Here is a 16,700-nt window from a genome sequence, read left to right on the forward strand (position 1 = left end):
GTGTATTATATACTGTAGAAGTGAGTGGGATCTTCTTTCTAAAAAGTCATTTCTGGATGCTGCCAGCACCACAGATAAAATGTCATTCTATTACTTTGTATAGGGGTGGCAGCAGAAAGCTCAGAGACAAATCTCTTAAAACCTCTGCAAGTATAACCCAAACTATCTGCGTGGCTAGATATCAGGAGAGATACGTGACAAAATATGATTTTCCAAGCCTTTAAGACTTAAAAAACAATAATTAAAGCTGCCTGTAACTTTAACTTCTACCCTATTAATTGACAGTTGAGCAACTTCATACTACCGATCACAGCTCATAAATCTTCTTGGAGATAGTCGTCTACATTTTAATATTTTCTCAATGTGATTAAGAGTTTAGAAACTATATAATATTTCCTATTTTCCTATGATTCTGGCGATCCTTCTTTGCAACAGACTAACAGTCCATCTAATGGACCTACTAGAATTGTGCCAGATCAGCAAAATTTCCTGGCGGTTAATTTATGGAGAATGTTTAATGGAGTGAAAACATGCCGTCGGTTCCCTGTAAACATCTCATGTACCAGAGGAACAGGGCTTGACATGAGGAGGAGGAGAAAGGACTGAACCAAAACCAGACCTGGCCTTGAGTGTCTGTGTGTCCTGGCAAGAGGGACAAATGACCCAGCAGATTTATGGAGGGGGGAAAAAGGGAGAGACTGCTTCAGGAAGTGAGCAGAGGAAAGGGAGATACACAGTAAAAATTAAACAAATCAACACAGCTGTACATGAGGAGCTCTAATTGACCAGCTACGATTCAGTGAAGTCAGCTTAATGCTAACTTCACGCTACGTCAGATGGATAGGAATGATCGGAAAGAGTCTCATTAAGGCTGCATGAGGGTTTAAGATACTGCGCACTGACAAAATTACATTATGTCCGTTAAATGTGGGATTAATTATATTGAACGGCAGACTTTGGCTAACATGAGGTGTCCATGTTTGCTTGGTTTTCGGGCACTTCAGTATCATTAAATGCTAATTCGGATATATCTGACCTTTCAGAAAAATCCAATTTTCACAGTCGTGATCACAACCTGGAGACTGAAGTAAAGGCGGAAACTTGTAATTATGGTTTCTCTGATAGGACATGAACACAGCATTACGGATGACTCCATATATCCTACTAAAACTATTGTAAAATACATTACTGTTAACACCCTTTGCAATTAAAATGTACATTTTTCTTCTCAAGTTCTGCTCCCAACAAAAACGTGAACTTTGATGACAGTAGCAAATTTCCTTCAAATTACACTAAAAGCGTGTTAAGCATATAAAATATATTATATACACATTTACAGTGGAAGACTGGGGGAAAAATGACATAGGAACATATGAAAACAGACATAAAATGGACGTTTTTCCAACAGATCTTTTTAACAGAGTAGAGAGGATGGTAAAATGTAGAAGAAGGTAAGAAATATGAAAAGGTCTGGACGGGGGGTGATGCAGGAGTATCTTCCTCCCTTCATGTCTCTTGGCTAGTTTACCATTTCAAATGAAAGCCAGCAGCAGGGGCTCTTTGAAGGAGTGGGCCTGGAGGATGTAAAGTACCATCTTTGGGACGAGGAGGAGGGGTGAGTTTTATCATTTTACTGAATAAATGTGCACTTTTTCTCAGCTAGAAGTGTGTTTCTGGAGTGAAAATCAAATAAGAGTCGTTGACGGCATACAAGACAGAACAGGTTATGTTATCTCAGCCCTGATGAGAACACCGAGTACAAGTTGTTCAGGTGCAAGTTATCTACTTGATTGATGTACTGTGTGGATTTTGGGATGAGACGCCTTCTACGCTGCTAGAGAAAACAAAATTAGGTAGCGAAGGAAACAGAGACACAACATCAGAGATGGACCAAAGAACGTGTCAGCTGTTTGAATTCTAAGATATGACTAAATCCCTGCATTGCCTAAACTTCACTTCATGAGTGAAAGCCACTGATAGCAACTCTATTTTACAAGCAACTGAAGCAATCATTGACCTTTAGGGATGACTGATACAAATCTGTGATAAATGATTAGATGAAAGCAACCAAACTGTCTTTCACATAAAACAGACAGATGTGTATGGCTCAGAGGGGGAAGTGGATCTCTTTTTTAGTTTTTAATTGAAAAACTAAAAAGAAGGCTTCTAAATTAAATTGCAACTATTTTTTTCTTGATCGTCGCTATATTGAAATATTGCAAGTTGATTCTCACTAAGTTATATGAAGTGCATAGCTACAATTTTCAATGAGTGCAATGTTTAATTTTGTAGATGAAAAAGGAATTTTCTATGGAAATGACAACCACAAAAACACACATACACACACACACACACACACACACACACACACACACACACACACACACACACACACACACACACACACACACACACACACACACACACACACACACACACACACACACACACACACACACACACACACACACACAGTATAAACACTGCAATTCACTTTCCACAGACTAATTACCACAGACTATTTACAGTATCATCAGCTGCAGGTTGAACCACGGCAGGAGTCAATCATAGAAACCACTGACTGTAAGAATTCAGTTTCCTGGGCGACACAATGTAAGGATGTGAGGAACCCGATGTTTGGTCAGTAACTATATCCTGTGCGCTGCTTGTGTCTCTGTTCAAACAAACCCTCTAAACCTCAAAACATACCCAACAAGCAGGCCTGTATGGGAACTCACACTGTACTGTAAATAATACTCAATCAGACTTGTTGCATAGTCTATAAATCACTCCAAAGTCTTCATGTTCATTCTGCTGTTTGTGCCACTGTTCACAATAACATGAACCTCCTTACACCAGCATATTACTGTCTAAGTATAGAATGGCAAAACAATCTTAACCCCACAAGGAACCGCCATAGAATGAATGTGGCCAGTTTTCATACCCCCTCTTTATTCTTGGTGGGGTAAAAACAGGGTTAGCTCTTCTTAGCTATCTATCATTTTGTTCATTCCTCTCCACACTCTTCTATCTCTGCTTCTTTTTCCCATTTACTTTTCCCCATACAGCCTCAAATCAACTAAGTGTGCATGACTTTTTATTCGTGTTCATATTTCTCAGCTGGGACATAAATAGGTGTTTTTTTTCCTCCGTCTCGGTGGTGCGTGTGCAGAATCTGCTGGGCAGATTTGGAGGAGATGGCAGCCTCGCAGTGTTTTCTCATGGCAGGGTGCGGTCGGTTACTCTGCATGGCTGAGACTCAGCAGCTCCTGAGGCAGACCCAGAGCACCTTGGCCACCCGTACTCGGTTCTAGCCACATGCACACACCCCCACCACAGGATCAAGGTCCAAGGCGGCCAGATGACGGGGGTGCAGGGTTCAGTCTGAGACGGAGGGAAAACTTGGTGCCCTCTGCCAATGGGGTTCATATGGCCTTCTCAGGATCAAAAGGGCCGTGCAGCCAAGCACAGCAAATTATACAGACTGGCCTGGAAGGTACCTGACCACAAACACACATACACAGACATACAAAACAACACTTGGACTGCCACTTTCACTCAAAAGCTTTCAACATACAGTCAATTCTGCATCCTGGCACTATTTAATGGCTGCAAAAGAATGTCACAGTTCAAGAGCGGATAACATAAAACCCACGCAGGCTAAGTGTGCATATGTGTGTGTGTGTGTGTGTGTGTGTGTGTGTGTGTGTGTACACACCCACTCAAAGTATACTTTTTTCCCCTGGCATGATTACTAGAACCACAGAGTGAAAGTCAGGTTGTAGGATGAGGAAAATTCACACCGGCTTATGAAAGACAATACGACAGTAATTGCAAAGTAAGTGTGGGGTCTTGCCTGGAGAGCTAGAATCAACAACCACCCACAGAATGTTTAAGACACAGTAATCTATAAAAATATCCTGGAATTACTGAGGGAAATATCATACAAAAAAGGTTCAAATTAGGTCCACACCTAATATTTAAAAGGTTTGAGCTGGTCTACACAACAAAACCAATCAAAACACACTGCAATCTGGGCTAAAAATAACTTGACAAATCATAAGTGTATAAACTTCCAGTAGGAGGGAACTTATTATATTATAGACAACCCAAACCACACAGAGCCAGTAAGGTCTAGTGGTTTGCACAGCTCACATCATGTAGAGAAAACAAGCTCTAGAAAACATGTTCCTTTTTATCTTTCGCAGATTAAGGCGTAAGAACGGCACACCTTTAGAGGGCCGTCTTGAAGATATTATAGTGTTTGACATAAACACTGCCTGTGGCGGGCTGCGCACTTGAAGGCCGTAAAATAAAGTGGGAAATCTAGGCTTCTTTCTTGCTGTGCCTCGGCAGCACTTCAATCTCCTAAACATCTGTGATAAGGCTCAACCGGGCCATCTGCTCACAGATAGCACAAGCAATAACACTCCTGCTGATCCGGCTGGCCCCGATCATACGCTAACCCCATACAAGCAGAGCCCCTGCTGCATTGCTTATTACTTTCAGCTACACTTCTAGGCCTGTTTGTCTGAGCGCCTGTCAGACCTTGTATACAATATCTGAATCGATCTTCTGAATGTTCTGAGATAAGGTGCTTGGCTGTGCTATGCTCAAATGTTCTTGAGGAATGTTTGCAAGCATTGCTGCTAGGATCACAACCTCTGCACAGTGACCCACTCCAGTACTCTGCTTAAATCTTCATATTTAACATTTTGGGAGGATTCAATTTTTACAGCAGTGTCCAGTATGTAATATAAAACATTTCCTCCATCTAACAGACTGTAAAAGCAAGATATTCAGAACAACTAGAGTAATTTAAGCTGAGACACGAGACAAGCGTTGGTGGGTGTGTTGTAGGTAACTGGTTGACGTGCCCCAGACTTGAGCCCTGCATCTAAGGGTCGGTGCAACCTGCCCCTGCTGCGCTCACATTATCTGCTACAGTACGTGCTGTCTAAACAGGATTGACTGGAAAGATCTAAAGCCGGTTCCATTACAACAGAACCTCCCACCTAGCTCGGAACAGTCCCTGCAGCATTCAGAGTGCATGAGCCTATGCATGAAGTCAAAGCTGTGAGACAAACTGCATGACAGCTCCGGGCCACAAAACTCTTCTTCTCAGTCAGAGTCTTTTCCTCCTGCAACCACATGAAGGAGTGAAGGGGGAGTGGAATACATGATGTAGGACTAATCCCTGCCATGTACAACAGTTTCACCGCAGGCGCCTGACACGTGGATCTGCACAGCCAAGACTGGAGGCAAGGTTCATTGAACCACTGCCACCTAATGCTGGTCATGTGCCATTCATCCCGCTCAGTGGGGGGTGGCTCTGAGGGGTGAGAGTGTGCGTTTGTGCAGATATGTATGTGTGATCAGGTGGGAAAAGTATGTAAAAATGACTATAATGTGGTCGTGTCAGTGGACAACATGCACAACTGTAACTCATTCAGATATGATTAATATCTCCAGTGGAGCTGGCTAATTAAGTATTTGACATGCTCTTCCTTAACTAAACTCATCGTTTAGCCATGGTCAAATTAGAGAAGGTTATGCTGTAATAGAAGAACATATTTAATGACCTTCATTAGCAGCGGGCCTAGCCTGGCAGTACTGTATAAAATAAGCTATCAATTCATTATTCATACCCACTTATAGTGTGCAAGTTTGCAGGGGATGAAGCATAGTGTAATATCAAATTATTTAAAAAAAAAAACAGTTGCAAACTACTCATTGGCTCATTCTGAATGGGTTGTGCAGTAATATGCTTTTACGATAAGAAAGAGCCCGCTGTCTGTGAGGTGATGTACACATAGCTTTTAAAATCAGCCATAGAAAGACAAATGAGCCATGACAGACTACTTACCTGCAGCTGATATTAAATCAGCTTGTCTTGATGAGTTTTTGGAGTCTTGCTTTTCTGGGAAACACTACACTTTGTGTGCAGCTACTCAGAGTTGTGTACTTAAATTATGGAAGGATCTTGAATGTTCAGAAAAACAGTATATTATTAAGCTCCCTGTGTGTAGAGGGATTATACTCACTCACTCACTCACTCACTCACTCACTCATATGCAAATCTAAGTTTCAAATGATGGCTGAAAAGCTTTATAGAAGAGTTTTGATCACTACTAACTTAAGTTATTTCAATCCTTCCATTCAGCACTGTGTGTATAATACAAAAACAAAAGAAAAACAAAAAAAAGACTATTACAATAAAAAAACACTAAAATAATAACTGTGTCCAGATGAGATGCACTTACTGGGGCTGTGCAAGGCAGCCAGGGGCCACGGTGGTTTGGGAGTCAGGGGTGCGCTGCACACTCGTGAGCTCTAGCATGTCCACCTGTACATCTGTCACATGACCAGGTAAGGGTTTGAGCACAGTCAAAATCTTCTCCACCAGATTGTCGCCATGGTGACCGACAGCTCCTGAATATCAAGAAATGGGAGATTCGAGTGTGTAGTAACAGTTGTGAGTGACATTTTTACATTAATATGAATGTTAATGAAGCATGATCATGATTGCTGCTGTGGTGATGTGTTGTAATGGTTTGACACACATGACACCCAAAGAGGGAGGGGGGTTTCACCTGTAAGGTCCATTGTTCGGTCCACAAAGATGATCGATGCTTTATTAGGGGCGGTTTTCCTTCTGTTTTTAGCTTGAGGGTGACTGGCCAGTTCCCCTGCTATGATCCGGCTCATGGGACCCACAGCAAAGCTCTCCTCCCTGGTCCCTGTGGCTTCAAACATTGAATTTAAAGCTGAAGCCAACGATTTTATTTCAATCTGCAGTTCAGCAGGGAGGGAGTGTATGTCTAGGTCTATCAGGCTTCCAAATCTCTTCTTCTCTGGCCGTTTTGCATTTATTACCTCCAGGTCAGGTAAGAGCAGGGGGAACAGGTGTGCAAAGGTGGGTGTGAGGAACAGCTGCTGTGACACAGGGGCGAAGACCACCGGGACATGCATGACTTCAGCCGTGTAGTTCATGTTTCCCATCCACTCGCAAAGCTTCTCTTCAAACTGCTCAAACACAGGGTTCCCTTCCATTTCTGTGGTGACATTGTTAGCGAGGAGGTGAACAGAGTGAGACACAGTGGTGAAGACAACACAGTACTGGAAGTGACTGAGGGCTATGATGTCTTTCATGATGTCGACCGTCGTCCCTTTCAACAGGGTGCTCACCACAAACACCGCCTTTGGCTCATTCGCACCGCAGGCTTCGAAGCTAGAAAACTGTTTTAAATTTCTGGCTCCAGCCTCAAACAAGGCGGCAGCCCCACCGTTCCAGTGGAGAGCCTCTGCACACTTGTCATCCATAAAAACAACAGCTTTCTTTACCTTCGACAGCACTCTCTCCCACATTTGGAGCGGGAAGTGCGAAAATTCCTCCGCCGTCAGCATTTTGTGTATTGTCAGTTTTAGCTAAATGCAGCTAAATCACAGACACACATCAGAAAAGTAGCTCCAACAAACCAAAACAAAACTGTAGAGTCTCTCAAAGGTGACGTGGCACTCGCGCGTCGCAGCGTAAAAAACGTCACACGAGCGTTGCCTCGTTGCTATGGTAATGAGCACCATCAAGAATAGCTCATAATAAAGTGTTACAGAGATAGTTAACGGTGAATTTATCGAAAACCATACACAGTTAACTAGCTCTTTGAGTTTTGGTGGATATTAGTTTATTTAAAAAAAGTAAACCGTCTTAAAATTGAAATGGCAACTCTGAACGAAGACTCTAAATGCAAAGTTGAGGAAGAAGAAGATGAAATATATAAGTGTAAGTTAAGTTAGCTTAGGTTAATTTATTGTTTGTTTCTTTCCATTTTCAGAATAAACAATGGCCAAGGGGTGCCACAGGTTCCCAAGTGAATGTAACTCACCATGATGAAGTTCAAGTGTCAAATTTGGTCACTAACTTTATTAAAAGTGTCCCTGTTGTGTTTCAGGGATTTATAACGTGAACTCTATAGATGACACAGAGGAGACAGAAGATGTTTCATCCAGGTATGTAGCATATGCACTCAATATCAATGGCCTCTTTATTAAATACACCTGTGCAATTTAATGCAATCCAATACAACAGCTCTGCTATAGCCTAGATTCTACATTGATAAAGCTCATACATTTTCATTTTTTGTTGACATTGTCAAGAAGGTGATAATTCTGCTTTATGTTTATTATAGAGTTCAAAGTGGGTGGTGGTGGTGTATTAGGGTACATTATATTGAATTGCATTCCTAACATTGTGTCCACTCCATTAATATACATGATGGAGGAAAAATCATAGCAACACCAGTCAATATAATGCACCCCTGTATGCCACCACCACTTAGTACGACCTCAGTAATAAAAATAAAGTAGAATTATCACCTTCTTAACAATGTCAACAAAAACTGAAAATGTATAAACTTAAAAAAAGTAGAATTTATAGCAGATCTGTTGGATTGGATTGAATTAGATTGCCCAGGTGTACTTAATGAAATGGCTGGTGACTGTTGTCCCAATATATGTTTCCATGATAGTGCCCCTTTCATGTTTAACATTAACACTTAATTAAAAATAAAATTAATAAAAATAACATTATGGACACATACACGAATACAACCACAATTTTCTTGCCATAATCATGACAAAATTGTGATCTTATATTGTGTGTGATCCTATTCTCCAGTTCTCTTAATTTAAAGTCTACAGTATCAATGAGTCCAAAACAGGTTTGGAGCTGCAGACCCTTGTTGCATGCCATACACCTCTCTCTTCCTTTGTTTCCAGTCTGCTTCTCTACTGTCAGCTATCCATAAAAGGCAAAAAATGACCTAAAATATACAAATTAATATTAAAAAAAACAAAAACAGGTTTGACAGGCCATTAGTGTGAGTGAGCAATAACACATTCAGAATGAACTGTGCTGGCATGCTTATTTCCAATTAGAACCAACTACATTACAGTTATAAAGCATTCAGATATAATACACTTTTCACAGTACAATAATGACAGTGATCATTATAGTTGCACTGTACGCTTGTGACGGCACCCTGCGAGATGCCTGAAATGTGCAGCCAGTCATGTGGAACATTAAGAAGTATTTTGATGCTCATTAAATCCTCTGCCAGGCGAGCAGCATTTATTTGTGAGCCTGGAAATGTGGATGTAAGCAATCAAACAAATGGAGCACTGCCGATATCTGTGGCCTGCATTCTCCAGCCTCTTTGTCTCAGAGTTAGTGTAGCATAACCTTGCCACCGTGCACCAAAGCTGCAGCAATACTTCAGGTTTTTTGTGAGGCTAGTCTTTTTTTTTTTTTTTTTTTTTTGTCTTTTTTACACTTGCAAGGTGCTCACAGTCAAGTGTTGTTGGTTCACTTAAAGGAGTTAGGATGACCCACTTTGAATATTGTTGATAACTTATTATTATGATAACTAATTTTGTCATAATAAGCCTTTTCCAGCAAAACATCAGTTGTCTGCAGATGAAGGTATGCCTCTATTCAGGTGTTTTTATCATGTTTGCTTTGTGCCATGCAATAACTGACTGAGGAACTGCTATTTTCTTTTATAAATGGCAACATCATTTTCTAAAGAATCTGTAAAAGTGGGCACTTAGCCTGTGACTGTTCTTGACAAGAGTCATCTGAGTTAAGAACTCAGCTAAAAATAGCCAAACTCACTGTAGAATTGTATCTCCAGTCTTCATTATTATGTACTGTGTATTTTGTACTTTGTACAGCATCTGGCAAATAAACTATTATGATTTTTTGCATGCAAGTGAATGCTATTATTTTCATGTGTTTCTTTTGTTTTAATGGGGAAATTTGAAAGCTGTCCAAGATGATGAAGGCAGTGAAGATGACACTGCTGATGAATGCAATGATTTTTGTGTAACCAAGCAGTCATGCATATGAGAGTATAAATATTTACCATCCATCTTCTGACAAAATAATGTGAAATTTTCCAGCCTTTTATTATGTTTGTTTGCCTCTTGGGCATAATATGAATGTGCATTATTTATCAGGAACCTCCTTCTGTCAAAATGTAGGTTTGGGATGTTTTCATTGTTCTTTTGTGAAATATTAGTCTTGTATGTGAAGAAATTGGCTTTGAAATTGGGTTATCACCACACAACCCAGCCCGCAGTGTTTCCCAGTTTTCAAGTTATTGTCTTGATGATGGAGATGCTTCTTGTCTTATTTCAGCCCTGAGCAAACACCTGTGTATCTGAATACTGATGGCGGAAGGACGCCACATGCAGTCAGTAAGTAGGTGCTCTGCTACACCATTTGGGGATGGCCAGAAAACAAAACATAAAAACAGGAGGACCAGGAAAGTTTTTATATTTCATTAAAGAAAAAAAACTGATAAGTATTCAGGCTCATTTCCATGATTAAGAAAGCTATTAAACTTACTTTTAGCCTAGCTATAGAACAGTGTAATTCTTTCTTGAGACAAGTGAGTAACCCAGGCACTATTTGACCTTAAAAAATTGACTTATTCACATCCTTAATACTTTCATCATTAATTGACCTTTACACTGAGAATATTGGTTTCGTTGCTGCATGTCGGCTCAGTTTAATGATGTATTATGCTAAAAATGCCCCATGGCCTTACGGAAAATGAATAAATAATAATCCTGTACATTAGATTGTGAAGTTTCTTATTCAGAGATCTTGTATCATGTCAAATGTTTCACAGGTGGTGCTACAAAGAAACTGATCATGGATGCATTAGACGATATCCCAGTATTGATGGTTAATATTGATCCTTCAGAGGAGAAACCCTGGAGGAAAGCTGGTAAGTGGTGGTCTGCAGATGTAGGCGGTTCTCTGCGGTGTTTGCTTGTTTTAACTTAACCGGTTCAGTGCAACTGTTTATTCAGTGATCATACTGTGTGCAGACTTTCATTGCTATGTTGTGTTTTGCTTTCAGGTGCTGACATCTCAGATTACTTCAACTATGGTTTTGATGAGGAAAGCTGGAAGGTCTACTGTAGGAAACAGGCAAAATACTGTGCTGTTAATAGAAAAAAGGCCCGCACTAAAATTACGGTAAGACAGGAAATTACTGATGTGATTTAGTCAACTACCTCCTTTTTTTGAGAAGGCTTAATAGGGAGTCTTAGAACATGAGCCACAATAGATGAGTCAGAATAGAGTAGGCTACCTTTGCTCTTGTTTTACTATTAACCAGAAATGAAGTGTGGGTAGATTAGAGAGCAGAGGAGGACTGAGCACTTGGTTGTTATTCCACTCAGGTCCAGAAGGGGCCCACCAGACATGAAAAAGAAGAGCCTTGTTGTTCTTATCTCTCCTCGGACAGCCCAACAATACTAGCTTCCAGGTTAGTATCATGTTGTCTACCTGCTCTCATTGTCTATCTCATCATCGACAATGTTCCACCTCATATCCAATTCCCTGCTGTGGCTTCGAGCTCTGAGCCCAGAGAAGCTGGCAGCTGGTTGTTTCTGTTTGTGACACAGCTATCTGGCTGGTGCCATCTGTTTTCTGTGATCTTAAGATGGGCTCAGCATATTAGGGATGTATTGGCAAGGCAGCCCAAAATGATGAGGTAAACAATTGCTTATGGTCATTTGTTTAAAGACTGAAGAGAAATTTCATGAATTTCATAGAGTGCTGTGAAAGGATGTCCAGATATTTGATACAACTTGATAGTTTAATGCTATTTGTGCTTAAATTTTTCCACCACTGGTCATATTCTACAACCAATAACATTGTGCTGGCTTCATTTTAATAATCAATTCAATCCATAAAAACAATTTTCTAACACAGAAAAATAGGAGTTATATAGTAATCTAAAAATGAAACTAACAAACTAATAGTTCTCTTTTGTGTTGTGAACTTGCTCTGTTCCTTCTCTTGTGCTGTGTGTGTTCCTCTTCACATTAATACATGCTTTTAAAGAGAAGATTTCAACAGCAGAGCTGGCTGATGCCTGTGGGAGACAGGGCTGTTAGACTGGGCTCATGGTGCTTTACAACCCAGTTATAGTCACCCATCATTTGTGTATACACTGAGCAGCAGATGCTTGGCATGTTAGTAAATAGCATCCAATCCCAGCATGCACTTTGCTTCTATTTATGGACCAGGTGTTGTATGCCTTTGAGTGCTTTTGCCCATACAAAACAGCATCTTTGCCCCAAGTCCCTCTCATTTAGCTTAATGGTTGTCAAGGATGCATGTTGGTGGAGGTCCTGACTGTTATTTGAGGGGGATAAGGTTGACTGATAGGACCACTTAATTAAAGACCCGTCCCTTAATGATGTTTCCCTCCGTTGGCAAGGTTGCCCTTCAGGGGAAGTCATGTGGATCTGAGCGCTAGTGGCTTTCATGCATCTCCTTCTTCCTCAGTGACAGAGCTGGACCAGAGGAGAATCAGGACATCATAGCAGCCAGAGTCAAATATATACACTCTATTATCCAGTCAGTGATGATCTCAACGAGGCTTTGATACAGCACCCGTTGTGTGATGTGACTCTTCCTCGAGGAAGAATCACATCACAATGTATTTATTGATCTGGGTGTGATGTTGTCCTTTTCAGTAGTGTAGGCAGAAATCACAGTGTTGGTGTTCACACAGAAAATCAAGTAAGCCTAATCTGTTCAAAACCAATCGTGCTTAATAGGTTCTGAAACAGATGTGAACCAAAATAGGCCATTACAACTATATTTGCCTGAATGCACCACAGTTTAATCGTACAAGCCTTATACATTATCAATGCTAATGCTACAGGCACCAAGATGAATATTAACAGCCTGGCCCAACAGCCATATATTCACTCACACACAGCTGACAGACATAACAGTGCAGCAAAGGACAGAGGTATACCTGAACAGAGCCTGGTACAACGGCCACACATTCAAACACACAGCTGACAGGCACAACACCATCATCAAGCGTATGGATAGAGGTACTCCTTTGGTGTTATCTACCATGTGTAATAGCTTTCCTTTGGGATGTAAGTGAGATTTAGTCACAATTTTCCCACAATTTTATATTCATGTTTTATCAGAAAGTAGGAGAAATTATGCGCTCTATTTCTGTAAAGCCATGGTGTTAAAATTTTTATTTGGCGTGTGTTTCAAAGCTGAAACGAGTTGAGCAGAAGAACCTCAGAGCACTTCCCTGTTGAATTGCCAATAGATGTAGTTGTTATCCCTTTTTTACATATGTTTTTCTCTACTGTTGATTAAGTCCAAGTGACAGAAAGGGGTTAGTGTTGTATTTGTGTGTGTGTGTGTGTGTGTGTGTGTGTGGGGGGGGGGGGGTGCCTGATGGTGGCGGGGGTGTAGAATCGTAAAGAGCTTTTTGTGAAGACAGTGAGATGACCCAGTTAAGGAGGTTTAATGCGTTAATGGACCTGCAGGGGGTTGTTTTAGGGGAGTGAGATTAGGACAAAGTTATATTCTGTCTTGAGAAATATTACATAAGTGCACATCAAAACTACATGTAGGCATCATTTAAAGTAAACATGAAAAATGACTTGGAGACTTAGATAAAGATTCGACTGCCATTTTCAATACTGTATCAAGATCTTGCAAGGGCATGATGTGTTTATCAAGTGTCATATTACCTGATCAACAGAGAATCAAATGCTGCCATTGATACGACTGGAGGACAACCTAAATCCAGCAGCAGAGTGAAAGTCTCCCAAAGTCTCAGTAATGAAGGAAGAAATACTCAGGTAGTGTGTGTGTGTCTGTGTGCATGTGTATATGTGTGAATGAAAGAGAGAAAGACACAGTGAAGCTGTTAATAACTTTTTTCACATTGCAGGTGGCCACTGAGATGCCTCCTGAGGAGAATAGATTTACTTCTTTTCAACAGCCCTCACCATTAAGTTTCACTGAAGTCTTTCCATATACCCCTCCACCGGGTAAGTTACCCCACCACTGGGGAAATAAAACACCCTTAAACATGCTCATTTATAACATCCCTACACCTGATTTTGGATCATTAACTATTTTGCGCAGATATCTTGCACTTGCCTTTTCCCATCTGATGCTATGATCATGAACAAATAAGTTGCCTTCTAAGATGGTGTGGGAGTATAGAGAGATTTTCAGGTGGAAGAGGCCCCAGGAGAACCCCCTGTGGGCCGCATCACACCATGCAGCTGCACAAATGACTAATGGCAATCTGGGCAAGTGTGTGTTTGTGAAGCTGCAACACTTGTCATAATAAATAATCCTGTGGAGTTGAAGGACAGAGGTGAACATTGTTGATCGTGTGTGTGTATGTGCACGTGTGTGTGCATGCATGAGTTTGAGGACATTGTATGGATATATGTCTTCGTGAAGGCAGGTGTCTGTAGTGCCATCCAGGTGTGAGTCCATCAGTGCTGTCAATCTTTAGACTTCCTGTTGGCCTTTCGTAGTGAATTAGATAGCAATCCAGGAAGGCTCCATGGCCCGTTCACACAGCCGAACACATGCCGTATCCTCATCTTCAAAGGTTCCAAAATAGAAATGCTGGCTTAGACCCCCTTTTTACCCCTCACACGCCCCCTGTGAGCCCCTTACTGCCTGGCGAGCCCATGCCAGAGCTGCTAATACAACCAAAATATCAAACATCCTGCCGACTGCAGCTTTGAACAATCGCCTCCAGCTTTGAAGTGTATTTGCGTATCTTTTATCTAGGCCACTCCCCTTTCTGTAAGTTATATGCCCTGCCTCCATTTGTGATGCAAATGTGTAACATGATAAAAATAGCCCCTGGAAAAAAAGTGCTTGGCCAGCAGATTGTGGCACGAGAAATGTGCTGAACAGACCGACCATGGGGAATGGGAGAGAGGGAAACAAGGGGCTGGTTTTTATCCTTCTAATTTTTTGTGTTTGTTTTTCAGTGAGGTCACATAAGATGCCAAGTGTGTTTGATAGCTGATTTTGGATAGGAGCTCTACCATTGCAGGGCTGTACTTGTGTGATCTATCAGTGCAGCACAGCGTACAGCCAAGGTTAGGATATCTGCTGCTGCATGCTGCAGCTAATACTTTCTATAACTGGTTAGTAGGTCACTAAAGTCAGTGTAGAGACAGAGCTTGTACATGAGGGTCCTTTGATTTGGCACTGATACATCGATTGAAAATAACAACTGAGCAGATGTGCAGTTCTTTCTGAATTGACCATACCATTACCACATGTCCTCCGATCAGGGCTATTGATGTGAACCACTGACCTCGACAATACAGCTGCAGGCATCATTTAAATAAAAAATGCAGCACTCACACAATAATACCAATAAGATTTAAAAGTCAGTTTTTAAAAAAAGAATTGGATTTAAGTTCCTGGCTTTGTCGTTATTTCCAAAGAAACATTTGTGTGTGTGTGTCTGTGTGGTTTTTTTGTACTTTTTTGATCAGTCAATCAAAAGTCTGCACCTAATATATGTTTAGAGTTGAGAAAGGCAGCTTTTTTGAGTAGCAGCTAATGGCTATGCTCTTAACGAGTGGCAGAGTAAAGGCGGGGCACTGTCACTGAAAGAGATATTGTGCACATCTGTCTGTGCACAGTGTTGCGTCTCAGACTGTGGGAAACAGTAGCCTTTACCTAAGAAAAGAAAACTCTAGCCCATACTGCCGTATTGCACAACAGCAGCAGCATGTGGTCTGATGTGAAATATCAACTCCATCTAAAACCCTCCAGCCTGTAGCTCTGTGAAACATTAGCATGAGAGAGAAAGCCACGCAAGCACAATCGGTGGCAATTAGCCCTCAGCCATTAGCTCTCTCATATGCTGCCAAGCATGGAACCCCAGCCTTCATCAAACACTCACTTGAGATCACCACAGGTAGAAACAATTACTCACTCACGCTAACATTGATGGCATGTGTGTGTGTGTGTGTAGACGAGCTGGTGTTTACTGCGTGTGCATGTGTGTATGCAATGCAGTATGCACTACATAGCATTCCCTAAGCGCAGTTACAGTTAGGAGTAGACATGCTCTCTTTAATCACTTTTTATTGCATACTTACATTATTTTCTACATGGTGTTTCATTCTGTGAACTTTATATTGCGTCAGTGACTTCATCTATTTGTTGTAATGAATCCTTGTCTCAGGTGTTTGTTTCCATGCAACACACTGTGTTCATGAAGAATCACACCATTTTCTTTTGGTTCAACAGGGATTTAGCCCGAAGGTGCTCAGCGTTTTACCTCAAGCTTCCCTCTAGAAGTTTCACGGTGTGTGTGTGTTTATGTTCAGCTTTGCTCTTCCCTTGGATGTCCAGGTGTCTGAGGTATCAAAGGCCTTGCTGGGTCCTTCCTCCATAGCAAGAAGTTCAGGCCCTCTTAACTCAGTGGGACTTGTATTTGAAAGGGAAGGAAGATGTTCTACATTTCACTTACAAAGCAGGGGAGCTCCACACTCTTTTTATATATTCAAGCTTGAACTTCCAACAGCTCTTATTATTCTTCCTCCTGTTTCAACCATTTTTGTGTTCTTTATGTAGTTTAAAACTGCTCTAAGCCACTCTCACGTTAGGGGTCTTTTTGGAAAAAAAGGAAGGGGATGGTATCCAGATGTGAATGTGTGTTTGTGCCTAGGACTCTTCAAAGGAATCCCTATATGTGTGTATGTGTGTGCGTGCAATGTGTAGTCAGTGCAGCCCATGTGTGCGATTCAGAACTGATTGTGTTGCTCGGTCACGTAAAATTTGAGCATTATAACAAGTGGGACCATTA

General features: G+C 41.2%; 1 protein-coding gene across 1 annotated transcript in view; it reads right to left on the reverse strand.

Moving 5' to 3' along the window:
* The window catches only part of scfd2 (sec1 family domain containing 2), an 87,640-nt gene extending 80,147 nt beyond the window's left edge, over positions 1 to 7,493 (reverse strand). The window contains exons 1-2 of the mRNA XM_053322539.1: positions 6,594 to 7,493; positions 6,264 to 6,432 (exon numbers count right to left, since the gene is read on the reverse strand). Coding sequence (XP_053178514.1) covers positions 6,264 to 6,432; positions 6,594 to 7,407 — 983 coding nt within the window. The 5' untranslated portion in view covers positions 7,408 to 7,493. The remainder of the gene's footprint in view (positions 1 to 6,263; positions 6,433 to 6,593) is intronic.
* Between the last annotated feature and the right edge of the window lie 9,207 nt (positions 7,494 to 16,700).

Source organism: Scomber japonicus, chromosome 7 (assembly GCF_027409825.1).
Source record: "Scomber japonicus isolate fScoJap1 chromosome 7, fScoJap1.pri, whole genome shotgun sequence".
NCBI classification, from domain to species: domain Eukaryota; kingdom Metazoa; phylum Chordata; class Actinopteri; order Scombriformes; family Scombridae; genus Scomber; species Scomber japonicus.